The sequence below is a fragment of the Erythrolamprus reginae genome, chromosome 2, assembly GCF_031021105.1.
Source record: "Erythrolamprus reginae isolate rEryReg1 chromosome 2, rEryReg1.hap1, whole genome shotgun sequence".
Classification (NCBI taxonomy): Eukaryota; Metazoa; Chordata; class Lepidosauria; order Squamata; family Dipsadidae; genus Erythrolamprus; species Erythrolamprus reginae.
In genome coordinates, this window is record NC_091951.1 from 151,232,494 (window position 1) to 151,255,866 (window position 23,373).

Consider the following 23,373-nt stretch of genomic DNA (forward strand, 5'->3'; position numbering starts at 1 on the left):
GTCATACATCCCAAAAGAAGTGGGCCCAAGACAAAAGCTAAACCAAATGTAATTTGAGCAGTTAATATGACTGCTGCTGAAAGATTTAATCGTTTCATCTGTTTATACACAAGTCAGTGAAAACTTTTGGAGAGGAGCCATACCCACAGTTTTGGGGAAAGGTTGTACTCTCTATTTCAAACTGACCTACTAAGGGTGACCTTCTAATGAAAAAAATTCAGTATTCTCATCAAAGGCCACCATGACAGCCGTGGACCTGACTCAAGTAGTTCAGGGTCCGACTCACGAGGGAGGGCACGCACCTGACATGGTATTCCTTTCCGAGCAATTGAGTAATGGTCTGAGACTAAGGGGCTTAGAAGTGTTGCCTTTGTCATGGTCAGACCATTTCCTACTACGGCTTGACTTCCTGGCTCCAATCCTCCCCCGCAGGGAGGCGGAACCAATGAAGATGTTCCGCCCCAGGCGCCTGATGGACCCAGAGGGCTTTCAGACGGCGCTTGGGGTTATTCCAGAGGCACTCGTCCACAGTTCGGCGGAGTCTCTCGCGGAGGCCTAGAACAGGGCTGCAGCGGGGGCTCTTGACCGGATTGCGCCTTTGTGACCTCTCCATGGCGCTAGACCCCGTAGAGCCCCATGGTTCAACGAGGAGCTCCGGGAGTTGAAACGCCAAAAGAGACGTCTAGAGAAGCGATGGAGGAAGAGTAGGTCTGAATCCGATCGAACACTTGTAAGAGCTTTTATTAAGACTTACAAAGTGGCGCTCAAGGCGGCAAGATGCGCGTACCATGCCGCCTTGATTGCATCAGCGGAATCCCGCCCGGCCGCTCTGTTTAGGGTGACCCGCTCCCTTCTTAACCAGGGGGGAGTTGGGGAGCCCTTGCAGAGTAGTGCCGAGGAGTTTAACACGTTTTTCGCTGATAAAGTCGCTCAGATCCGGGCCGACCTCGACTCCAATTGTAAAACAGAGTCGACTGACAACGAGTCAGTCGAGGTGACTGGGGCACGTACTTGTCCACCTGTCTGGGAAGAGTTTGATCTGGTGACACCTGATGAAGTGGACAAGGCCATTGGAGCTGTGAGTTCCGCCACCTGTTTACTGGATCCGTGTCCCTCCTGGTTGGTTTCGGCCAGCAGGGAGGTGACACGGAGCTGGGCCCAGGAGATTACCAACGCTTCCTTGGGGAGGGGAGTTTTTCCATCACTCTATAAAGAAGCGCTTGTGCGCCCCCTCCTCAAGAAGCCCTCCCTGGACCCAGCTGTACTTAACAACTATCGTCCAGTCTCCAACCTTCCCTTTATGGGGAAGGTTGTCGAGAAGGTGGTGGCACTCCAGCTCCAGCGGTCCTTGGAAGAAGCCGATTATCTAGGTCCCCAGCAGTCGGGTTTCAGGGCCGGTTACAGCACGGAAACCGCTTTGGTCGCGTTGATGGATGATCTCTGGCGGGCCCGGGATAGGGGTTTATCCTCTGTCCTGGTGCTCCTTGACCTCTCAGCGGCTTTCGATACCATCGACCATGGTATCCTTCTGCACCGGCTGGAGGGGTTGGGAGTGGGAGGCACTGTCCTTCAGTGGTTCTCTTCCTACCTCTCTGGCCGGTCGCAGTCGGTGTTAGTGGGGGGCCAGAGGTCGACTCCTAGGTTTCTCCCTTGTGGGGTACCTCAGGGGTCGGTCCTCTCCCCCCTGCTATTCAACATCTACATGAAACCGCTGGGCGAGATCATCCAAGGACATGGGGTGAGGTATCATCAATATGCGGATGATACCCAGCTTTACATCTCCACCCCATGCCCAGTCAACGAAGCGGTGGAAGTGATGTGCCGGTGCCTGGAGGCTGTTGGGGCCTGGATGGGTGTCAACAGACTCAAGCTCAACCCGGATAAGACGGAGTGGCTGTGGGTTCTGCCTCCCAAGGACAATCCCATCTGTCCGTCCATCACCCTGGGGGGGGAATTATTGACCCCCTCGGAGAGGGTCCGCAACTTGGGCGTCCTCCTCGATCCACAGCTCACATTAGAACAACATCTTTCAGCTGTGGCGAGGGGGGCGTTTGCCCAGGTTCGCCTGGTGCACCAGTTGCGGCCCTATCTGGACCGGGACTCATTGCTCACAGTCACTCATGCCCTCATCACCTCGAGGTTCGACTACTGTAATGCTCTCTACATGGGGCTACCTTTGAAAAGTGTTCGGAAACTTCAGATCGTGCAAAATGCAGCTGCGAGAGCAGTCATGGGCCTACCTAGGTATGCCCATGTTTCACCATCACTCCGCAGTCTGCATTGGTTGCCGATCAATTTCCGGTCACAATTCAAAGTGTTGGTTATGACCTTTAAAGCCCTTCATGGCATCGGACCAGAATATCTCCGAGACCGCCTCCTGCCGCACGAATCCCAGCGACCGATTAGGTCCCACAGAGTGGGCCTTCTCCGGGTCCCGTCAACTAAACAATGTCGGTTGGCGGGCCCCAGGGGAAGAGCCTTCTCTGTGGCGGCCCCGGCCCTCTGGAACCAACTCCCCCCGGAGATTAGGACTGCCCCTACTCTTCCTGCCTTCCGTAAACTCCTTAAAACCCACCTTTGCCGTCAGGCATGGGGGAACTGAAACATCTCCCCCCGGGCACGTTTAATTTATGCATGGTATGTCTGTGTGTGTGACTGTTAGCATATGGGGTTTTTTAAATATTTAAATATTTTAAATTTATCTGATTGCTTATGATTTGTTCTTTACATGTTGTGAGCCGCCCCGAGTCTTCGGAGAGGGGCGGCATACAAATCTAAGTAATAATAATAATAATAATAATAATGTGGAAATAGGCGTTGATTGCTTACCTGAACGCCTCTTCTCGTACGGTGAGCGGGTACAGCAGTCACATGGGTTGCTCATGTCCAATCCGGTGGAACTGAGCCTAGTGTTAAAAAAGCTTGCCGGATCCGCCCCTTCCCCAGAATTCGCGAATCCATAGACTAGGCTCAGCTGTGAAGCTCTGTAGTGTTCAACTCTCATTGTTAGAGGAAGAAAGGTTATAGGAAGGTAAAGAAGACACATACAAGGGCGGGAAGTGACTGCTGTACCCGCTCACCGTACGAGAAGAGGCGTTCAGGTAAGCAATCAACGCCTATTCTCCGTACTGAAGGAGCGGGTCCAGCAGTCACATGGGACATACCCAATAGATGGTCCCTAGGGTGGGATTAGATTGCTATCGTGTGAGATAACGGATTGGAGTACCCTTCTGCCGAAGGCAGCGTCCGCTGAAGCGTAAGAATCAATCTTGTAGTGCCTGATGAAGGAATTTGGCGAGGCCCAAGTGGCTGCTTTGCAGACCTCCTCCAACGGGGCTTGAGTCGCCCAAGCGGCCGAGGTGGCTGCGCTCCTGGTGGAATGCGCTGTGATGTTCCTTGGAACTGAGAGGGAGGCCGACTCATAGGCCTTAGATATAGTCCCTCTGATCCAACGGCCTATTACTGTTGAAGACACTTTGGCACCCATGACTCTGGGGTGATAGGCTATAAAAAGTGCTTCTGACCTCCGAAAGGGTCCTGTGCGTTGGATATAGATTCTCAGCGCTCTAATGAGATCCAGGGTGTGCCATCTAATTGCCAAGGGATGGTCTCGTTGGAGGCAGAAGGAAGGTAGGACAATATCCTGAGTTCTGTGGAACATGGAACTGACCTTGGGTAAGAAGGTGGGGTCCAGTCGCAAAACTACCTTGTCCTGATGAAATTGACAAAGGTCCTGCCTGATTGAGAGGGCAGCCAGCTCCGAAATGCGTCGGGCAGAGGTAATAGCCACCAGGAATGCTACTTTAAAGGATAGGTACCTGAGGGACGCCGATTTTAGGGGTTCGTATGGTGCCTGCGTGAGGGAATGGAGAACCCGTGGCAAATCCCAGGATGGATACCTGTGGACCTTGGAAGGTCTGAGGTTGGCTATGCCCTTGAGGAATTCCTGAACTTCAGGGAAGGATCGGAGAGGCTGTCTGCGGGGGCCCCCTAGGACAGATGAAATGGCCGCCAGATGACGCCGGAGGGTGCTGGTGGAAAGTCCTTTATGGAAACCTTGCATAAGGAAGGAAATGATTCTGTGTATGGGAATGCACAGGGGAGAGAGGCCTTCCTGTTGACACCACTGGTGAAACTTGGACCACGTGTGGTCGTAGATTCGATTGGTCGAACCCCTTCTGGCCTTTAAAATGACCTCCACTGTATCGGGGTCGTGACCACGCAGTTCTAAGTCTCTCCTGATAACAGCCAGGCGGTGAGGTGGAACCACTCCGGGTCTGGATGGAATGAGGCCCCCTGCCGCAGCATATCCCGCGAAACGGGGAGTCGCCAAGGGTCCTGGACGGACAACTGTTGGAGATCCGCGAACCAGGGCCGGCGGGGCCAATGAGGGGCGATTAAGATTACTCGGGCCCTCTCGGTGAGGACCTTGTGAATCACGTCCGGGAGAATTGGAATTGGAGGGAATGCGTAAAGTAGGCCTGGAGGCCATGGGCTCCGGAGGGCATTGATTGCTTCCGCTCCCGGGGATGGAAATCTGGAAAAGAAGCGAGGGAGTTGGGCGTTCGCATTGGTCGCGAAGAGATCCAGAATTGGTAGGCCGAATCTGAGGCTGATTTGATGGAACAGGTCTTGATGGAGGTTCCACTCTCCTGGGTCTATCGTTGCTCGAGATAGCCAATCCGCCTGGACGTTGAGGCTCCCCGAGATGTGGTCGGCTAGGAGCGACCGAAGATGTTTTTCCGCCCAAAGGCCTAACTTGAGGGCCTCCCTCATGAGGGCCTTGGATCTCGTGCCCCCCTGTCTGCAGATATGGCTTTTTGTGGCAATGTTGTCGGTGAGAATGAGAACGTGCCGGTTGGGAATGCGAGGAGAGAAATGCTTCAGAGCCAGGGAAACGGCTCTTAACTCTAGCCAATTGATTGGCTTGGAAGCTTCCTCCGGGGACCACGTGCCCTGGGCTATCATCCCCTGGGCGTGGGCGCCCCATCCCGATAGACTGGCATCTGTGGTGATGACAAATTGATCCGGGCACCTGAACGGGGATCCTTTGTCCATGGCCGGAGACTTCCACCACTTGAAGGATCTGCGAACAATTGGTGGGATGACAATGCGACGATTTGAGTTGCTGTGCCCCGATCTCTGAAAGGGTAATAGGAGCCACTGAAGTTCCCTAGCATGAAGGCGAGCCCAGGGAATGATGCCTATGCATGACACCATCTTCCCCAAAAGGGAAGACAGGGTTACTATGGATACTGAAGGTTTAGATAAAATGCAAGAAATTAACTCCCCTATACTGAATTTTCTCTCGGGAGAGAGAAAAACCTGGGAGGATTCTGAATTAATAATGGATCCCAGGTGTAAGATGGATGTGGAAGGTTGGAGATGACTTTTATCAAAGTTGATGGAAAATCCATGGTCCTGAAGGACTGACATGGTGATAGAAAGGTCTGTTTTCACTTTCTCTAGGGAGTTCCCATGAATCAAAATATCATCAAGATAACATAAAAAGTGAATGGGAGACGCCCGGATATAGGCCGCCAGGGACCCCAAGTGCTTTGTAAAGACCCGAGGGGCCGAGGAGAGGCCAAATGGCATCGCCCTATACTGGAAATGCCTGCCTTGAAAGGAGAAACGTAAAAATTTTCTGTGGCATTTGGCTATAGGAATGTGGAGGTAGGCCTCAGTGAGGTCTAAAGAGACCATGAAATCTCCCGTGTGGATGGCGGCCAAAATAGATGATAAGGAGTGCATCTTAAACTTCCTATATTTGATGAATAGGTTAAGCTTCTTTAAATCCAAAATAGCTCTCCAACCTCCGGAGGATTTTGGAACCATAAATAGGATGGAATAAAAACCTAGACCCTTCTGACCGGAGGGAACCGGTTGAATGGCTCTGATGGACAATAAGTGAGAAATGGCCTCCTCCATACGGTTACAATCTGAGGAGGACCTGGGAGAAGGGCAGGAAATAAAACGTTTCGGGGGGGGAGAAATAAATTCTAAAAGAAGGCCTGTTTGAACAGTGTCAATGACCCAGGGGTCCTTGGAGGTGAGACGCCAATTAGAGGCGAAATGGGCTAGGCGACCACCTATGGGAATAGAGGAAAAATTACCATCTAGGTTTCTTTGAAGCCCTGTTAGAGGACGCTCCCCTTTGGAAGCGAAAACCTCTGCCCCTGGAGTTCCTACCTTGGGAACGAAAGCGGGGGGAATACTGACCTGGAGATCTCTGATAGGAAGCCGCTTGATCTTGTTGACGCCCTGGGCGACGAAAGGACTGCGTTTTGGTAGCCTTTTTGGTGGTTGGACCCAAAACTTTCTTCTTGTCCGTGGTTTCCGTGAGGAGTGGATCCAGAAGATCACCGAAAAGAAGGTCGCGCTTTAAGGGTCCCAGGGATAACTGCCACTTCTGGCGTACTCCCGCTTGCCAAGGGCGAATCCATAGGAGTCTTCTTGCCGTTGTAGAAGCTGCAATAGACTTAGCAGAAAATCTAGTAGATTGTAAAGTGGCATCAGCCACGTACTGGGCAGCTGCAAGACCTTGTTGAAGTCTTGTTGACCTCTCAAGTCATCGGGAGGAATATGCTGTTGAAGTTGGCGAAGCCACAGAAGCATGGCTCTGGAGAAAAAGGAAGCCGCTGCAGAACTTTTAATGGCCCAGGAATCTGCGGTGAATCCTCTTTTGAGCATTTGTTCAATCCGCTTGTCCTCTGGGCGGAGGACTTCCTCTGCTTCGCCTGGCACAGCAGCCGCCGAGTGAAGGATCTTGACAGGTTCATCCGGTTTAGGAAAGGATAGGAGCTCCTCATAGGAAGAGGAAAGTTTGTACAATTTTCTGTCCTTGGTTGAGGGATTAAGCCCAGAGGCTGGGAAATCCCACTGCTTAAGTAAGGCATCTTTAAACAATTTAGGCATAGGAATTACCTCGTTATCCTCCTGTTCCTCTGTGAAGTAAGGTAAATTCTCCTCCGGGGGATCAGTGGATGTGGAGGCCTGTTTCTCCTGGGCCGCCAATCCCGTAGAAATTCTAGCTTTGAGGAGGAGAGATTTGAACAATTGAGAAGGAAAAATAGTAATTGGAGAAGGAACCTTTATTTGGGATTCCTCATCATCTGAGAGGCCTTGAAAGGGATCCTCATCCTCCTCCATATCCTCATATTCGTCCTGAGAGGAATCTGAATCATCCTGAATAGGAGCTCTAACCGCTGGGGAAGAACCCAAGGGGCGGGAGGGACGAGGAGGTGGAGGAGGTAAGGGAAGCTCATTGATGGTAGAGAATTTAGCATCAATGGCCTTGGACAACACAGAAAAAATAGATTGGAATTCAGGAGGTAAACTAGAAATATCAGCAGGAATGGCAGAAGAATCCCTGAAGGCCTGGGAGGATCCTGGCTGGGGGGAATCTTCAATAATATCTGGTTCCTCTGGACCTATTCCCCATAGGTTAGGTTGGGGTCTGTCAAGGTTTGGCTCATCCAGAGATAACACAGGGACCCCAGAAGGAGGCAGACTAGAAGCCTCTGGGGGGTCTTGACTACTGAGTACTTGGGCCTGTACTTTCAAACGCTTTGCTGATTTGTCATGGATTCTTTGTAGGGCTAGGTCCCTTCTCTTCTCAGCCCTGGTGACCTTGGTCGAGGGGCGGGCCCCTGAAGAAGAGGAGGTCGAGGCCTGGGGGATACTGGTAATCTCATCGCCTGTAGGCCTGGCCTCTCTGGGACCTTTAGTTGTGCCTCTCTTGGGAAAAGTAGCCATAGTCTGACAATTAACAGAAGACCAGGCTGAGCCAAATAACTGAATAATTAGGGAGAAGATTTCAAGGACTTCCCAAGAGGAATGGATCCTGCTCCGAGGCCTCGGAGCTGCTGAGACTTGAGGGCAATCTGGGCAAACCCAGAGTTCGTGTCCCCAAATACAGCGTGGCCAGCCTCCCTAAACTTAAATTAAAGTAAACCAAGGCACTCTGGTTGGAGGCTTAGCCGGTGGAGAATTAAGCCTGAGCGTCCCAAAGCCCACTCCGGGATCCACGCGGTGGACTGAGGCCTACGCGGCTGGCAGGAGGCCAACACGAGAGGCCTAAATTTAAAAAGGGCGCGAAGGCCTTCGCGCCGAAAAATCGCTCCGTAATAGAATTCTTAAAGGGGAAGCGATCGACTAAGTCCAGGAGACTAGAAACAAGCGTCTCACTCCGCAGGAGGTATTTCTTAAGCCCTTTTACAATAATACAATAATGAATCAATGAATCAATACTTGCACCAAGACCTCCAGGCCAAAGGATTAAAGGAATCCACAAGCGGCAGCGGGGATCGTAAACGGCAAAACCGCCGGGGGAAAACGAAACCGCAACTTCTCCCAAGGAAAAAAGCCGAGCCACAAACGGCTGGCGCTATTAGTGCAAGTAAACAAATAAGGATAAAACAATTCTTACTACTTTTGAAGGAAAAGATCGAAGGGAAGGTGTTAGAATGTTGAACGAGCTATCACAATACAACCGCAGGATATGCGAACTGAGCGAATTCTGGGGAAGGGGCGGATCCGGCAAGCTTTTTTAACACTAGGCTCAGTTCCACCGGATTGGACATGAGCAACCCATGTGACTGCTGGACCCGCTCCTTCAGTACGGAGAATAATGCTGTCAGTCTTCTTCACTTTTATGGTGTAACCGACAAATCGGGCCAACTAAGAAAGTTCAACAGAGCATTCAAAAGAAAGACCCTCCACACCACATTATCCCATCTCATGGGCCCTAGGACCTCTTGTTTCACCATTAACCCAGTCAGTGTAAGGTTTGTCTTTTCAAGTTGCACTCCTGACTGTTCAGTCATACTATTATTCTAAGCAGTAAGCCAAGCACTTTAATATGCTATTGGAAAAAGCTAATGAAGAACTTAGAATCATATTTTAGGGACAAGAGAGCTTAAGAGTTAGCTATATGTTAATAAACTGGTATAATAAAACCCTGATAATAATGGGGGGGATTGATCGTTTTCATGTTTCAGATGAGGGTAATGAAACATCCATTTGCTATTCCCTACCTTAGGAAAGAGGATGCTGAAAGGATATTTGTAAAAATATGGCAGGATAGGAAATTACAGGATAGGAAAAATGCATATTCTTTCACCGCACGAATCCCAGCGACCGGTTAGGTCCCACAGAGTTGGCCTTCTCTGGGTCCCGTCGACTAAACAATGTCGTTTGGCGGGACCCAGGAGAAGAGCCTTCTCTGTGGCAGCCCCGACCCTCTGGAACCAGCTCCCCCCGGAGAGTAGTACTGCCCCCACCCTCCTTGCCTTTCGTAAAGTTCTTAGGACCCATCTCTGCCATCAGGCATGGGGGAACTGAGACATCTCCCCCGGGCCTATACAGTTTATACATGGTATGTTTGTGTGTATGTTTGCTTTTAATAATGGGGTTTTTAGTGTTTTTTAAATTATTAGATTTGTTCTTACATTGTCTTTGTTACTGTTGTGAGCCGCCCCGAGTCTACGGAGAGGGGCGGCATACAAATCTAATAAATAATAATAATAATAATAATAACCTCCTCCTTTTTAAAAAAATGGGCAAGGATGTCATAATTGCTAGACAAAAGATATTGTTAATGCTCAGCCTTGTCCTTGGCTTTGTCTGCACAGAGTTCTATGACCTTGTTTATACTGTACAGTAAACTATATATTCATGGCTTGATTCTTTATTACAGTCAATGACCAGTCCATTTAATCCTAGATTATTAAAGCAGAATCTGTCAGGTTCACAGTAACTCATAAACAGTAATTTCCAAAAAAACAACAGATAGTCTCACACAGTACACTAAGCCACATTCAAGCCAATCACATTTTGGCTTATCAATTTGGATGAACATAAACTGTAACTTGCTACGCAAGCTAAAAAAAACCAGGGGCTTTCTAGCCTTTGTTTGGAACTTTCAGAATGCACGAATACCTGATTGCCAAGTAAATGATGCGTTGCTTTCTTATTTATCAAATCCCAGAGAACAATGAGGCCCCTGCTGTAACCAATCAAAATCTGATTGGGATTCTGAGGATGTTCCCGTAACACTTCTACCAATTCCAGTGACCTCCTGTTCCGATAATCTTCTGGCACCCTGTAAGGAAACACAAATGGATCCAGGTGACATTACTCTGCAAGCAAAAGAAACATACTTAGGTAATTCTGTCTGTTTTTTTTCCTAGGGTGTGTTTAAGGAAACAACATGGCACTTTGACCTATCTGAACAATATGGTCCCAACAAAAGCTTTTTAGTGATTATGGTGTGTAAGCTGAACTTTAAAAACATGTAAATCACTTAGGTTATTCAAGACTGGACAAGTGTAAAGTCATAGGCCGCCCTGAATGCTATTCTTTCTCTGACTTTAGGCCTTGCTGCCCCGTTCTTAGAGGCTTTGTCTCCTCCCCAGAGATATTTACATCCCAACATATAAATAAGGAGCTTATTCAGATTAGGTAAGAAATGAAACCTCCCTGGAAAACATATATAGGGTCCCCCTATCAACTTGCTCAGTAAGCTACTCAGTAAGCTACTTAGAGCAGTGTTTCCCAACTTTGGCAACTTGAAGATATTTGGACTTCAACTCCCAGAATTCCCCAGCCAGCGAATGCTGGCTGGGGAATTCTGGGAGTTGAAGTCCAGATATTTTCAAGTTGCCACGGTTGGGAAACACTGACTTAGAGAAGCAGCAAAATGTTTCAAACCAACAAGTCCAATCGGCATGACTCAAGACTTCATGTACGACATAGAGACGAGTTGTATGTTGATTGAGACTTGCAGAATCTACGTCTATGGTTAGATTTATAAACAGGCAAGCATAACCCAGTGTGTGAAATCACCTTTGCAATACTACTTCTGGACTGATAAGCTGATCTTCTAGCACTCTGAAGGATGGGAGTTCTACCACAAACACGTTACCACTTTCAGTACCAAGATACAGTGTTTCTTGAGAAGAATGTGTCAGGATTGCTGTAATTTGGGTAGCACTTGGAGGGGAACTAAAAGTGGACAAAAACAATAAAAATATTTTAACATTCAATTGAATGAACTTGATGTTGCAATCAACTTTCATGTAGCACCATATACAATAAATATTCAATCTACAATCTATTTGCAAAAATTCAGAAAAAATTACTGAAGACAAGTTATTGAAATTCGAACTCTCAAGTTATCAGTGGCAGAGAAATATATACATGAAACAGAAAATGTCATGTGGTTTATGAATACATAAACTTGCAAGAACTTTGTGATAGTCCCATCTGCTTGAAAATGCTGGGTTTAAGGACTAAACAACAAAATACATGTACTGTACTAGCAAATACTACCGTATATTGATGCTTGTTAATATTTTCCCCTTCCCCACTATCCTAAAATCTGCACTATACTTTTGCCATTGTTTTAACTGAAATAATTTAGGCTAAGTTCTAACTGATTTTCTTGCTTTTGCTTCACATGAAATAACAAATTTAATTGGCTCAAATAAGGCCAAGAGGAAAACTGGGTTTACCAAAAATGACACATACCACAATTATCTATACTGTATCACAAAAATACCCAAAAGATAAACAGATTACTTAAGAGCATAGGGGACTTTGAGTTTATATTTCCTTGAAATTATCAACAGGGAAGAATCTACTGTATATCAAGCAAGTTGGCTTTCTAAGCAGCCCAGAAGTGCTAGGATCCTAATTACCCAGGGGGCCCACGGAGTGTGAAGTGTCTTTCCTCCTGAAGCTCTGATGTACCATGATGGGAGTGTTTCAGGGTCCATAAATGCAGGCTGTTATCATCCAATAGGGTCACTAAGCGGCACTGAAATTTATCAAAAGAAACAGAGATAAAGTCATCTTTGGAGAACTATTACCCGCAGCAGCATTTCAAGAACTGAGCTATTGTTTTTAAGCTACAACTCATGACTAAATTGAAATAAAATTCCCACCTGGGATGGGACAAAGTTATACAGAAACAGATTTGTTACAGAATCTCCACCTTAGAAGTCTATTCCAAGGGAGTAGCCAAGAGCAACAAACAGGCCAATAGGCAAATGCTCACATATTTTATAGATGTTGTACAGATTATTTCAGCACATCCACAGCCTATATACCAAGCACAGGAACCCCTTTGAAGAGAAGATCTATCCTTTCAAAAGAAACAAGAGTCTGACCTCGAAAAGCCATAAGGAAAGGGTGAAATCCAGCAGGTTCTGGAGAACTGGTAGCAGATATTTTGACTGGGGTGGGAATGGGGATTTTGCAATATCTTTCCCCTAGACTGGGGTGGGAATGGGGATTTTGCAATATCCTTCTCCTAGACTGGGGTGGGAATGGGGATTTTGCAATATCCTTCTCCTAGACTGGGGTGGGAGTGGGGATTTTGCAGTATCCTTCCCTTTCCACATCCAAGCCACACCCACCAAGCCATACCACACCCGACAAGCCACGCCCACAGAACAGGTAGTGATTTCACCACTGCCATAAAGGACAGGGCAGTGATGATAGGACAACATAGGAATTGGCAAATGAGATGGGGAGGGAGATGGATCTGTGTGTGTGCATGCTATGTGTGAAATATCCAACAAGCAGAATGCAGTAAGTCCTTGACTTACAACTCTAATTAAGCCCAGAATTATGGTTGTCATTGCAGTTGCACCACCGATTTTATGACTTTTTTTTTTTTGCCAGTCATTAAGTGAACCCTACAATCGTTAAGCAAACACTATGGCCATTAAGCAAATACCATGGTTGTTACGCATTTCAATTTACCCAATGTTGGTTTTTTTGCTATCATTTTTCTTCTTTTTGAAAACCAGAAGTAAATGATGGAAACTGGCAAAAAGTAAAAAATCTGAGGGCACCAAGAACTATCATCAAAAGAAAGGGGTGGGGTGATACTTCGAAAGATGTAAATCATAAAGATTGTAAGCTGCTCGCACTGGTGTATAACCATAGAAATTAAAACATGCAAGATCTTAAGAAAAGTTCGATGTCCAAACAAAACTGGATTTGCACATTTCAGAATAAAAATGCACTGTTACCAACATTTACCAAATTTAATATGTGGTGTTCATTTAGAACATGGGGTGTCAAATTGGCAGCCTTGCAGGCCGGATGCATCACACACAGACTGCACCCACTTCAGTTCCAAAAAGGGAAAAAACATTGCGACACATCACATAATGGCAACATGACGTGGTGATGATTTAGAACATTGTTTCTAAATTGATTAACCAGAAGGGGAAAAAATGTATAATGCAGTATACAGTGTTCCCTGGATTTTCGCGGGTTCAAACTTCGTGAAACATCTATACCACGGTTTTTCAAAAATATTAATTAAAAAATACTTCGCAGTTTCCCCCCCTATACCACGGTTTTTCCCGCCCGATGACATCATATGTCATTGCCAAACTTTCGTCTGCCTTTAAAAAACATTTTTTTAAATAAACTTTAATAAATAAACATGGTGAGTAATAATCTAAATCAGGGGTCGACAAAGTTGTTCAGAATCTAGGAGCCAGCCAAAAAATTTAGGAGCCAGAATTTTTTTTAAGCAAACTTGGTTTTTTGCCGAGTCTCCACCTGACATCGCTTTCACCCCCTCCCCCCCGGCGCAGGCCTGGCTCCGCCGAGCCGGCTCTGCTGTACTCCCGTCGGGATCCGAGGGGAGACCGTTAGTCAGAAACCGAAACAGAGAAGAAGGAAAGGGAGACCGGGCCGGGGACGCGGGTGAGGGGGGGAGGGGGGAGGAGGGGTTACTGGTCGGAAGTCACCGCGCACGCGGCCGGAGGAGGAATGAACAAAACCTCACGCCGGGAGGGGAGGGGCTTCCGCTTCTCTCCGAAGGCGGGTGAGCGGCCAAGATCGGAGCGTCTGTGTGCGGTGGGGGGGAGTGAAGGGGTTCGAGTAGGAGGCGGAATGGAGGCAAGGGGGGGAGGGAGAGACGCACGCAAGCGCAGGGGACGCTGGGAAAGCAGCTCGCTCCGAGGTTGATGGGCGGAGCTACGGAAGCCAAGATGTACCATTTCTGGGCGTAAACACAAGGCGGGAAAAATATACTGTATACATACAGTACAGCAGGCAACATTTTCTAGGCGCCAGACAACATTTTCTAGGCGCCACTGGCGACCAGGCGCCTGGGTTTGTCGATATTTGATCTAAATGGTTTCTAAGGGAATGGGAAATTGTAATTTAGGGGTTTAAAGTGTTAAGGAAAGGCTTGGGATACTGTTCATAGCCAAAAATAGTGTATTTACTTCCGCATCTCTACTTTGCGGAAATTCGACTTTCACGGGAGGTCTTGGAACGCATCCCCCGCGGAAATCGAGGGAACATTGTATATGCAGTCAACTGGCGGATATTATAAAGTAGTCAGTATTTCCACAAATTCAATTTAACTGCTTTTGACATAGGGAATATATTCTGGGCATTCAGGACACACTTGATGTCTAACATGTTGGAAAAGAACTGGCCCAAACGGGAAGTTACTTTCAGTTTAAATGAGTAATATGCAATAACTTAATCAAATAAATCAAATGAACCTGAATTTATTAGGCTTATTAAAGAGTATGCCTCTTTAACTCATAAATTTGTTCAGCAAAATGGTCCTAATATGCCTTCTATATATATTTTTTGTGTTATCTTTCATGTTTGGAAGCCACTTCCCTATTTAACCTTAATAAATTCATTAACATAGTACCATAAACTTTTGGATACGGTGGAAAATATTTGTAGCTTGGGTAGTAGATATTGTTTTTGGTTCTGCTGACGATGTTACCTAGCCTACTGATGAAATGTTTGGAAACTAAAGGACAAGCTCAGAGAACAAACCCAACACCAATAAACTTTTACCATGCACCAAGTTCTCAAACCCACTCCAATAATATTCCATTTCTTATATTTCTTAAGATTCTGTCCATCAAGTCTAAACATGCAAAACTATTTCTGGGCTTTTCATAGCAGTTAAGCATTAGTGTTACACAACAGCAAGAACTTACACAAATTGTGTTTTAGGTCAGTTAACCCAAAGTTATCAGAGCTACCAGCTTCCAGGGATAAATTTTACCTAGCTGATAATCTGAATTCCTTATGTCTGAATTAAACAAACACACATCATATTATAAAGTAACGTTTTAAAAATCTTTTCCATTTTTTGCATTCTTTGGATATGTGTTAATTGTTAAAAGTGGTGCCCCAGAGTATTTCTTAAAGCCCAACTCTAACCATTATTTAGATTTAAAATCAATTATTCTGAACACCAAATTGACCCTCAGCTGAGCTTACCAATTTTCCTATAGATATTTTCTGATGGAAGCATTGGAATCAGATCCAAATTTCTGGAAACAAATGGAATATAAAATACTCCAAAATACAAGATGTTTTTCCTAATATGAAAGGGACTTTCACTCAAAAAGTATGCATCCAGTTTCAAAATTTATTTATTAGATTTGTATGCTGCCCCTCTCCGTAGACTCGGGGCGGCTCACAGCAATAATAAACAATATATAACAAGTCTAATAATTTAAAAGAAACACTAAAAGCCCCATTATTAAAAGCAAACATACACACAAGCATACCATACATAAGCTGTGGAGGCCCGGGGGAGATGTTTCAATTACCCCATGCCTGACGGCAAAGGTGGGTTTTAAGGAGTTTACGAAAGGCGAGGAGGGTGGGGGCAGTTCTAATCTCTGGGGGGAGCTGGTTCCAGAGGGTCGGGGCCACCACATAGAAGGCTCTTCCCCTGGGTCCCGCCAAATGGCATTGTTTAGTTGACAGGACCCGGAGAAGGCCAACTCTGTGGGACCTAATCGGTTGCTGGGATTCGTGTGGCAGAAGGCGGTCCTGGAGATATTCTGGCCCGATGCCATAAAGGGCTTTATAGGTCATAACCAACACTTTGAATTGTGACCGGAAACTGATCGGCAACTAATGCAGATTGCGGAGTGTTGGTGTAACATGGGCTCTCGCAGCTGCATTCTGCACGATCTGAAGTTTCCGAACACTTTTCAAAGGTAGCCCCATGTAGAGAGTGTTACAGTAGTCGAACCTCTAGGTGATGAGGGCATGAGTGACTGTGAGCACTCATGTTCAACTATATTGAAGGAAATTAAATGATACAGCTCTTTGCTTTCTCTTTTTACTCCCAGATGAGTACACAATGCCTCAATGCAGCACAGCACTTAAGATACTTAAGAGAATTCTGCAGCAAAACAGATTCAAGGGGGAAAGGGGAATTTGGAGTGTGTGTGCAGACATACTCATTGTACCTGTTGGCAATTTTTAAAATCAAGTTGAAAACACAGAATCCAATGAAAAGAAGTGCTTGTTTTAACAATTTGTACTGCATACAGCCATGTACATTCTGAATCACCCTTTGAATGCAGATCAGTGCATAGCCCTGGTGTTTAGCTTTTTAAAATGTTTAGCTCTTGTCTTCCTGTTCTGCTCTTCTCCAAACATAAAGGTTAAGAAGAGATAACCTTCGTTAGCACTAATGGTTGCTTTAAAAAAAAATTCTACAGGAAATTTCAGGCTGCCAGTCACTGGGAACAATGTTTACATCATCTCCTTCTCCCACAAACCAAAAAGTCCCAATCCAGAGGAGAGTCCCATACAGAAAATAAAGATGTCTGTAGCTTTTCTTAATCTAATCGTACAACTGATATATAGGTAGTCCTTAGTTAACATTGCTTAACAATGGCAATCATGGCAGTCCCCATTGCTGTCGTTAATGGACTCCCACAAATTGTTAAGTCAGGACTCACCCTGATCCAAACTACTCCAGCTTTGGTCCCTCTCAGCCCCAAGCCTTAATAAGGACTGCCTCCTCTACTTCCTTTTGAACTTCACTCCCAGACCATTCTGCCATTTTGGCTGCCTGTCAACCCCCTGCCACTTCGCCCTGATTGTTCACTACACTTCATTACTATGTTGGCCTAGGACCCTAGGTCTTCTTTCAGACTGATGCAGACAGGATTTCTTTCACACGAATCCCAGCGTCTGATAAGGTCCCACAGACTCTTCTCCGGGTCCCGGTGACTAAGCAATGTCGTCTAGCAGGACCCAGGGGAAGAGCCTTCTCTGTGGTGGCACCCGCCCTCTGGAATCAACTCCTCCCCCGGAGATTAGAACCGCCGCCACCCTCCTTGCCTTTCGTAAGCTACTCAAAACCCACCTATGTCGCCAGGCATGGGGTAACTGAGTTGCCCCTAGGCTATGCTAAGGCTATGGTAGAATTGTGTATGGTCTGTCTGAGTTGTATGGTTTTTAAATAATGGGTTTTTAATGGGTTTTTAATATATTGGATTTGTGACATTTGTATTCTGTTGTGAGTCGCTCCGAGTAATTATTATTACATTCTTTCTGGACCTGCCATTCTGCTCCACCCAGGGCCTTCTTTACACACAAAAAAGCCAGGCACATTCATTCATTCATTCATTCATTCTATTTATTCATTCTATTTATTGATTGATTGATTGATTGATTGATTGATTGATTGATTGATTGATTGATTGATTGATTGGATTTGTATGCTGCCCCTCTCCGTAGACTCGGGGCGGCTAACAACAGTGGTAAAAACAACATGCGACAATCCAATACTAAAACAGCTAAAAACCCTTGTTTTAAAACCAATCATACATACAAACATACCATACATAAATTGTAGAAGCTATGAAAGAAGAGATGACTGCACAGGTACAAAAGGACCCAGAAGCTGAGGTTGTCTTTCATGGTTGCATTAGTTCTACTCACCTGTTGAGGAATGAAATGTATCTGCATGACAGTGTTGGTCTCTTCGTGCAAGCCCATGAATTCCACTCCTGGACTACCGTAACTGAACCACTATTGAGGTCAACAGCATTGAAATAAGACATTGATTACAACTGACATGTAGCGTGAACCAATTAATTATATTTTAGGGAAACAGTAATTCTTTGTTGCAATTTTCTAGGCTGACCACACTTCTTCTAATAATGTTTTTATATGTTTAAATAGTTGAGGACTATTTCCATTGATCTGAAGGGAAGACAGCAGCAGTATAGCAATTTACTCCTTGATTTATATGAGATCCTCTGGTAAAAAGGACCCTTTTCAAAGCCTTTCCTTATACTTTCTAACAGTTTTTTAAGGTTTACTTTTTTGAGGGGCTTGATCACATACACCTTTTTAAGAATGAGCAGAGTGGAATTGACTGGAACATATTTGTTCCCAATGTGGCTCCTATTTCAATCCATAAATCCAGGTACGCAGATGATCCAATTATATAAATGATTTTCAAAAGAAGCCAATTTAAATGGCAATTATGTGGAAAACCTTTTAGACTCTTTGCTATCCACTTCCTTCACTTTTCTACATTTAACTGGCTTCATGACCTAGGGATAAGGATTGTATTTTATATATTGGGGCTAAATGTAAGAGAAGCAATTTTAAAGCATACTCTCCTTTTTTTAGTTCAGTATTTTTGAATCTCTAAACAAGAATTTACACTTTCCATTAACCACGAGAGAAACTAGCTTAACATGGCAAAATATGAGGTCCTAGAACTCCATTCTAAAGTGATTAGGTTATCCTGGTTCAAGTCTTATCACCATTTCAAAGACAAGAGACTTAAAGCAAACTAGCATTTTTCCATCCTATTCTCCCAACCTAGTTTGCAATACAGAGATAACCTTAGTACCATTCATGTTCACAATTATACTTTACAGTATAAGATGAGGAAGAACAAGACCAGCAACTATAATTTGAATTCTGATTCTATCCACTTTAGCCTGCTGGTAGGAAAACTGTGAACAGAATTGGGAAATCTGTTCTATATTTAAGAAGACCAAATATCTTAATTGAGCTATTTATGTTATCAACTAATGTAGACAATGTGCAGAATTTGAGGGCTGTGCAGTTCTTTGATTAAAGTTTTTAAAAGTGTTTCATAGGAGTTCTGCTGCCAAAGAATCCCTAGAAAAAGCACAGTTGCTTTAAAGAATTAGAGATAAATACTATTTCTGGGATCCATAGCATTTTGGGGGATTCTGGTCTAAAGCATTCTATCTACTAACCACGCTTTCTTACAAATGAATAATTGAAAGGATACATTTTGATGGTTCCTGCCCGGGTCCCAATAGCCATAAGGTGAAGACAAGCACTGTAGCCAAGGGCACTCGGCTGGTGAGGAAACCCATGTTCAACTGTCTGGTGAAAAAGAAAAAGATAAACCAGCAATATACATTATACATGAAGACAAAAAACTGTGAAAAAATGTGAACGTACATAAGAGCAAATTTCATCATAACTCTGGACTCGTAACATCTAGACTCAAGCAATATAATGTTGAAATAAAGTACTTCAGACAAATCTTACAGAACCAGGGGTCTGCCTTAATCATGCTTAAAGCCATTATAGAAGAATTTCCCCTAGAATAATAGCTCAGAAACAGTTTAAAATCCTTTTACAATAAAATATTGATAGCGCAAAGTCTACCCCATTCATCCAGACCAAGCTTGAGTAAGGTCACTCTTGAGAACCTTTATTTCCAGAACTTCCATATTTAGCTTGTTAATGTTAACTTTAACAAATTATTTTCTGTGTGCTATGTGATTTTCCATAGTGGAGACCTAGCATCCTGCACAGAATTGCCTTTACTCTCCATATATCTCAGGCTAGAAAAAAAACATGCATTATATGGTGTTATATAGCTAGACCTTTAGTCCATAAAGGTATCGTTAATCTTAACAGCAGCATTCCAAAGTACAGTACAGGCAAAGCAATTTCAGAAGCAAAGCAAAATATATAGGAAAATATATAACTCGGTTTGAACACTGCCCTTAATCCAGTTTAGCTGTTTGTGCCCACCAGCCATAGCCTGGTGAATAAGCCACAAGGATTGTATTAATACAACATCTAAGCCATCAAGCATGGTTTACCAGCCAGTGGTTGGAATTAAAAATATTAATTGGATATGCACATTTACAACAATCAGTGATTCTTCAGGCATAGATGTACAGTGGTACCTCTACCTACAAATGCCTCTGCTTACGAACTTTTCTAGATAAGAACCAGGTGTTCAAGATTTTTTTGCCTCTTCTCAAGAACCATTTTCCACTTCCAAACCCGAGCCTCCGAAACTGTAACTGGAAAAGGCAGGGAGAAGTCTCCGTGGGGCCTCTCTAGGAATCTCCTGGGAGAAAGCAGGACCGGAAAAGACAGAGAGAAGCCTCTGTGGGGCCCCTCTAGGAATCTCCTGAGAGGAAACAGGGCCGGAAAAGGCAGGAAGAAGTATCTGTGGGGCCTCTCTAGGAATCTCCTGGGAGGAAATACCCTCCCTGTGGTTTCCCCAATCGCACGCATCATTTGCTTTTACATTGATTCCTATGGGAAAATTGCTTCTTCTTACAAACTTTTTAACTTAAAAACCTGGTCGCAGAACGAATTGAGTTCGTAAGTAGAGGTACCACTGTATATGTTAAGAGAAATGTTGCCATTTGCAATGTTGAAAATATAATCTGATCTTTCTTCCATTCATTTGCAGCCCTCTACTTAGGGGCAAATACACAAACTATGGTGAAAGATTTTTAAAATAAGTGTTTAAACCCCATTATGGCCAAGATGTGGAGAACCTTTGGGAACATATTTCTATACTATGAAAGTGAGCAATAACATTGTTTGGCTGACAGTATCATTAACATTAACAATCTGGGAAATATACAAACTCCAGAACTGTTTATTTACTAGAATTATCACTGTGAGACATAAATAGACGGGCTCAGCAAATAATCTTGCTGAAGGAGACAATTGTGTCTTTTTTTATTCTTAATGCCAGAAACCTTGCAACAATGAAAATATGGCACAACTGACAAAGTTTGTAAAGTTCAGCTTCAAATCAGTCACATTTCTGGTTTCGTAAGAACCTAAAACTACAGCATGATCAGCATTCTCTAAACCAGTGATTTTCAACCTTTTTTGAGCCGCGGCACATTTTTTACATTTACAAAACCATGGGGCACATTGGGGGGGGGGCTAAAAAAAGTTTGGACAAAAAAATTCTCTCCCTCCCTTTTGCTCTATTTCTCCCTCTTTCTCTCCCTCTTTTTTTCCTCTCTCCATCCCTCTTTCTCTCTTCCTTCTTTCCTCTTTTTTGCTCTCTTTCTCTCTCCCTACTTCCCTCTGTCTTTCTCTCCCACCTTCCCTCCCTTTCTTTCTCTCTCTTGCTCTCTCTCTTGCTTTCTTTCTCTCTCTTGCTCTCTCTCTTGCTTTCTTTCTCTTGTTCTCTTTCTCTCTTGCTTTCTTTCCCTCTTGCTTTCTTTCTCTTGCTTGGTTTCTCTCTTGTTTTCTTTCTCTCTCTTGCTCTTTCTTTCTTTCTCTTTCTTCCTCTTGTTTTCTTTCTCTCTCTGAGCTTCGCGGCACACCTGACCATGTCTCGCGGCACACTAGTGTGCAACGGCACACTGGTTGAAAAACACTGCTCTAAACTTACTTCTACCAAAATATGGATGTAACTAGGACTGTGCAGAATAAAACTATTCTCTGCTGTCACATGCCAACACCTTACATCTATGTGTACAGAATTAATATCTGCAGTAGAAAAGGTTTCCAGCTATGTTGAAGCATGACTGGGTACCATTTCAATTTTTCCCAAACATGATTCACAGAACACAATAGAAAGTCAAGTTGTCTTATCATGACAATATCCTTCAAGAATTACTTGCAATAACTGGGCTGTCTGAAAAGAGGCAGACAAAAGACCTGCGTGTGTACAAATACAGTGGTATCTCTACCTACAAACACTTCTACTTATGAACCTTTCTAAATAAGAACCGGATGTTCAAGATTTTTTTTGCCTCTTCTCAAGAACCATTTTCCGCTTACAAACACCAGCCTCCGAAACTGTAACCGAAAAAGGCAGGGAGAGGCCCCCGTGGGGCCTCTCTAGGAATCTCCTGGGAGGAAACAGGGCCGGAAAAGGTGGGGAGAAGCCTCCGTGGGGCCTCTCTAGGAATCTCCTGGAAGGAAACAGGGCCTCCATCCTCCCTATGGTTTCCCCAATTGCACGCATTATTTGCTTTTACATTGATTCCTATGGGGAAAATTGCCTCTTCTTACAAACTTTTCTGCTTAAGAACCTGGTCAAGGAACGAATTAAGTTTATAAGTAGAGGTACCACTGTACAGAGATGCCTCTCCAGGATGCCTACAGGTAAGTTTCCAAGTTATGACCATAATGGAGCCCGCCCATTATGGTCATAAGTCATAATAGTTATAAAACAGGTCAGTCATATGGCTGATCAATTTTATCACATTTTCCATGGAGGCCATTAAAGGAATGCAGCAGTTATAAAAAGAATACAGCATTGGCACCATACTTTTAGGAAATGTCTGGTAGAAGGTCTGGATATAAATTAAAACATTCAGTTTGCATTTTTTAAAATGGTTTAATCTGGAAAACATTCTAGATGTCCTTATTCTTCAGTAAGAGGTTGCTTGCTGGAAAGGACACCTGTAGATTGAACTCACAATTGAGAGGCCAATTGCATAGAATGGCAGAAATGAAAGATCATTTTTCCTGGCTTTCTCTGTAAGACGGAGAATTAATAAGCTATTAACAACATCTCAATCCTGATTACACATCTGAGTTACAGAAATTAGAAAACATTGTTTGGTCACCTTTGTATTCTTTAGTGTTCAACCTTTTTCTGCTTAATAAATCATCATCCCTGGCTGAAAACTGACATACTCTTATTTTATGAACATTGATTACACAATTGAAGAAAATAAAAAGGGTATGAATTTTATCAAAGTATCTTTTTCAATTACCGCTCTGCTACTATGAATTCAATGAATGTTACTCAGTTTTTATTATCTGCAAGTACACCTGTTTTAAGCTTGTTTGAGAAAAAAATATGTTAATGTGTTGAGTCCACATAGCCCATTGCACAATTAGAAAGCTTTATGTCCACTGATTTTACCAACCTGAACAACACGGGTTGTTTGAGAGTCCACCCAACCCTCAGGAAAGTCTATTTAGCTGTGTAGGAGAGGATAACGTTATTTATAGTGCCTTGCTTTCAGTTTAATCATAATTAGCTACATTTTATAGCACTCCAATTCTTTCTAGCATAACCAACATAAATGAGATTTATTTGGACATACAAGCAAAAATATTCAGATTTGGTGAACAAAACAAAAAAGACCAAGAAGGTTGCACCTGAGAACATGAAGCACCAGTAACAGATAGAAGCAGGTACACCTGGAGTGGGTGTGGAATGAAAGGGAACAATGAAACAGTAGTGGAAAGCAGACGCACATACAAACAGAAGCCAACTCAGTTTTACTGAGTGATTATGAGCCATCAAGTTGGCTTTTATTTAGGGAAAGTATA

At 44.3% G+C, this 23,373-nt stretch overlaps 1 protein-coding gene across 5 annotated transcripts in view; it reads right to left on the reverse strand.

The window, feature by feature from the left end:
• The window catches only part of LLGL2 (LLGL scribble cell polarity complex component 2), a 102,945-nt gene that overhangs the window by 45,671 nt on the left and 33,901 nt on the right, over positions 1-23,373 (reverse strand). For all 5 annotated transcript variants that reach the window (XM_070739923.1, XM_070739919.1, XM_070739921.1 and 2 more), the window contains exons 3-7: positions 19,094-19,191; positions 17,758-17,839; positions 11,703-11,821; positions 10,849-11,007; positions 9,943-10,105 (exon numbers count right to left, since the gene is read on the reverse strand). In XM_070739923.1, coding sequence (XP_070596024.1) covers positions 9,943-10,105; positions 10,849-11,007; positions 11,703-11,821; positions 17,758-17,839; positions 19,094-19,191 — 621 coding nt within the window. The remainder of the gene's footprint in view (positions 1-9,942; positions 10,106-10,848; positions 11,008-11,702; positions 11,822-17,757; positions 17,840-19,093; positions 19,192-23,373) is intronic.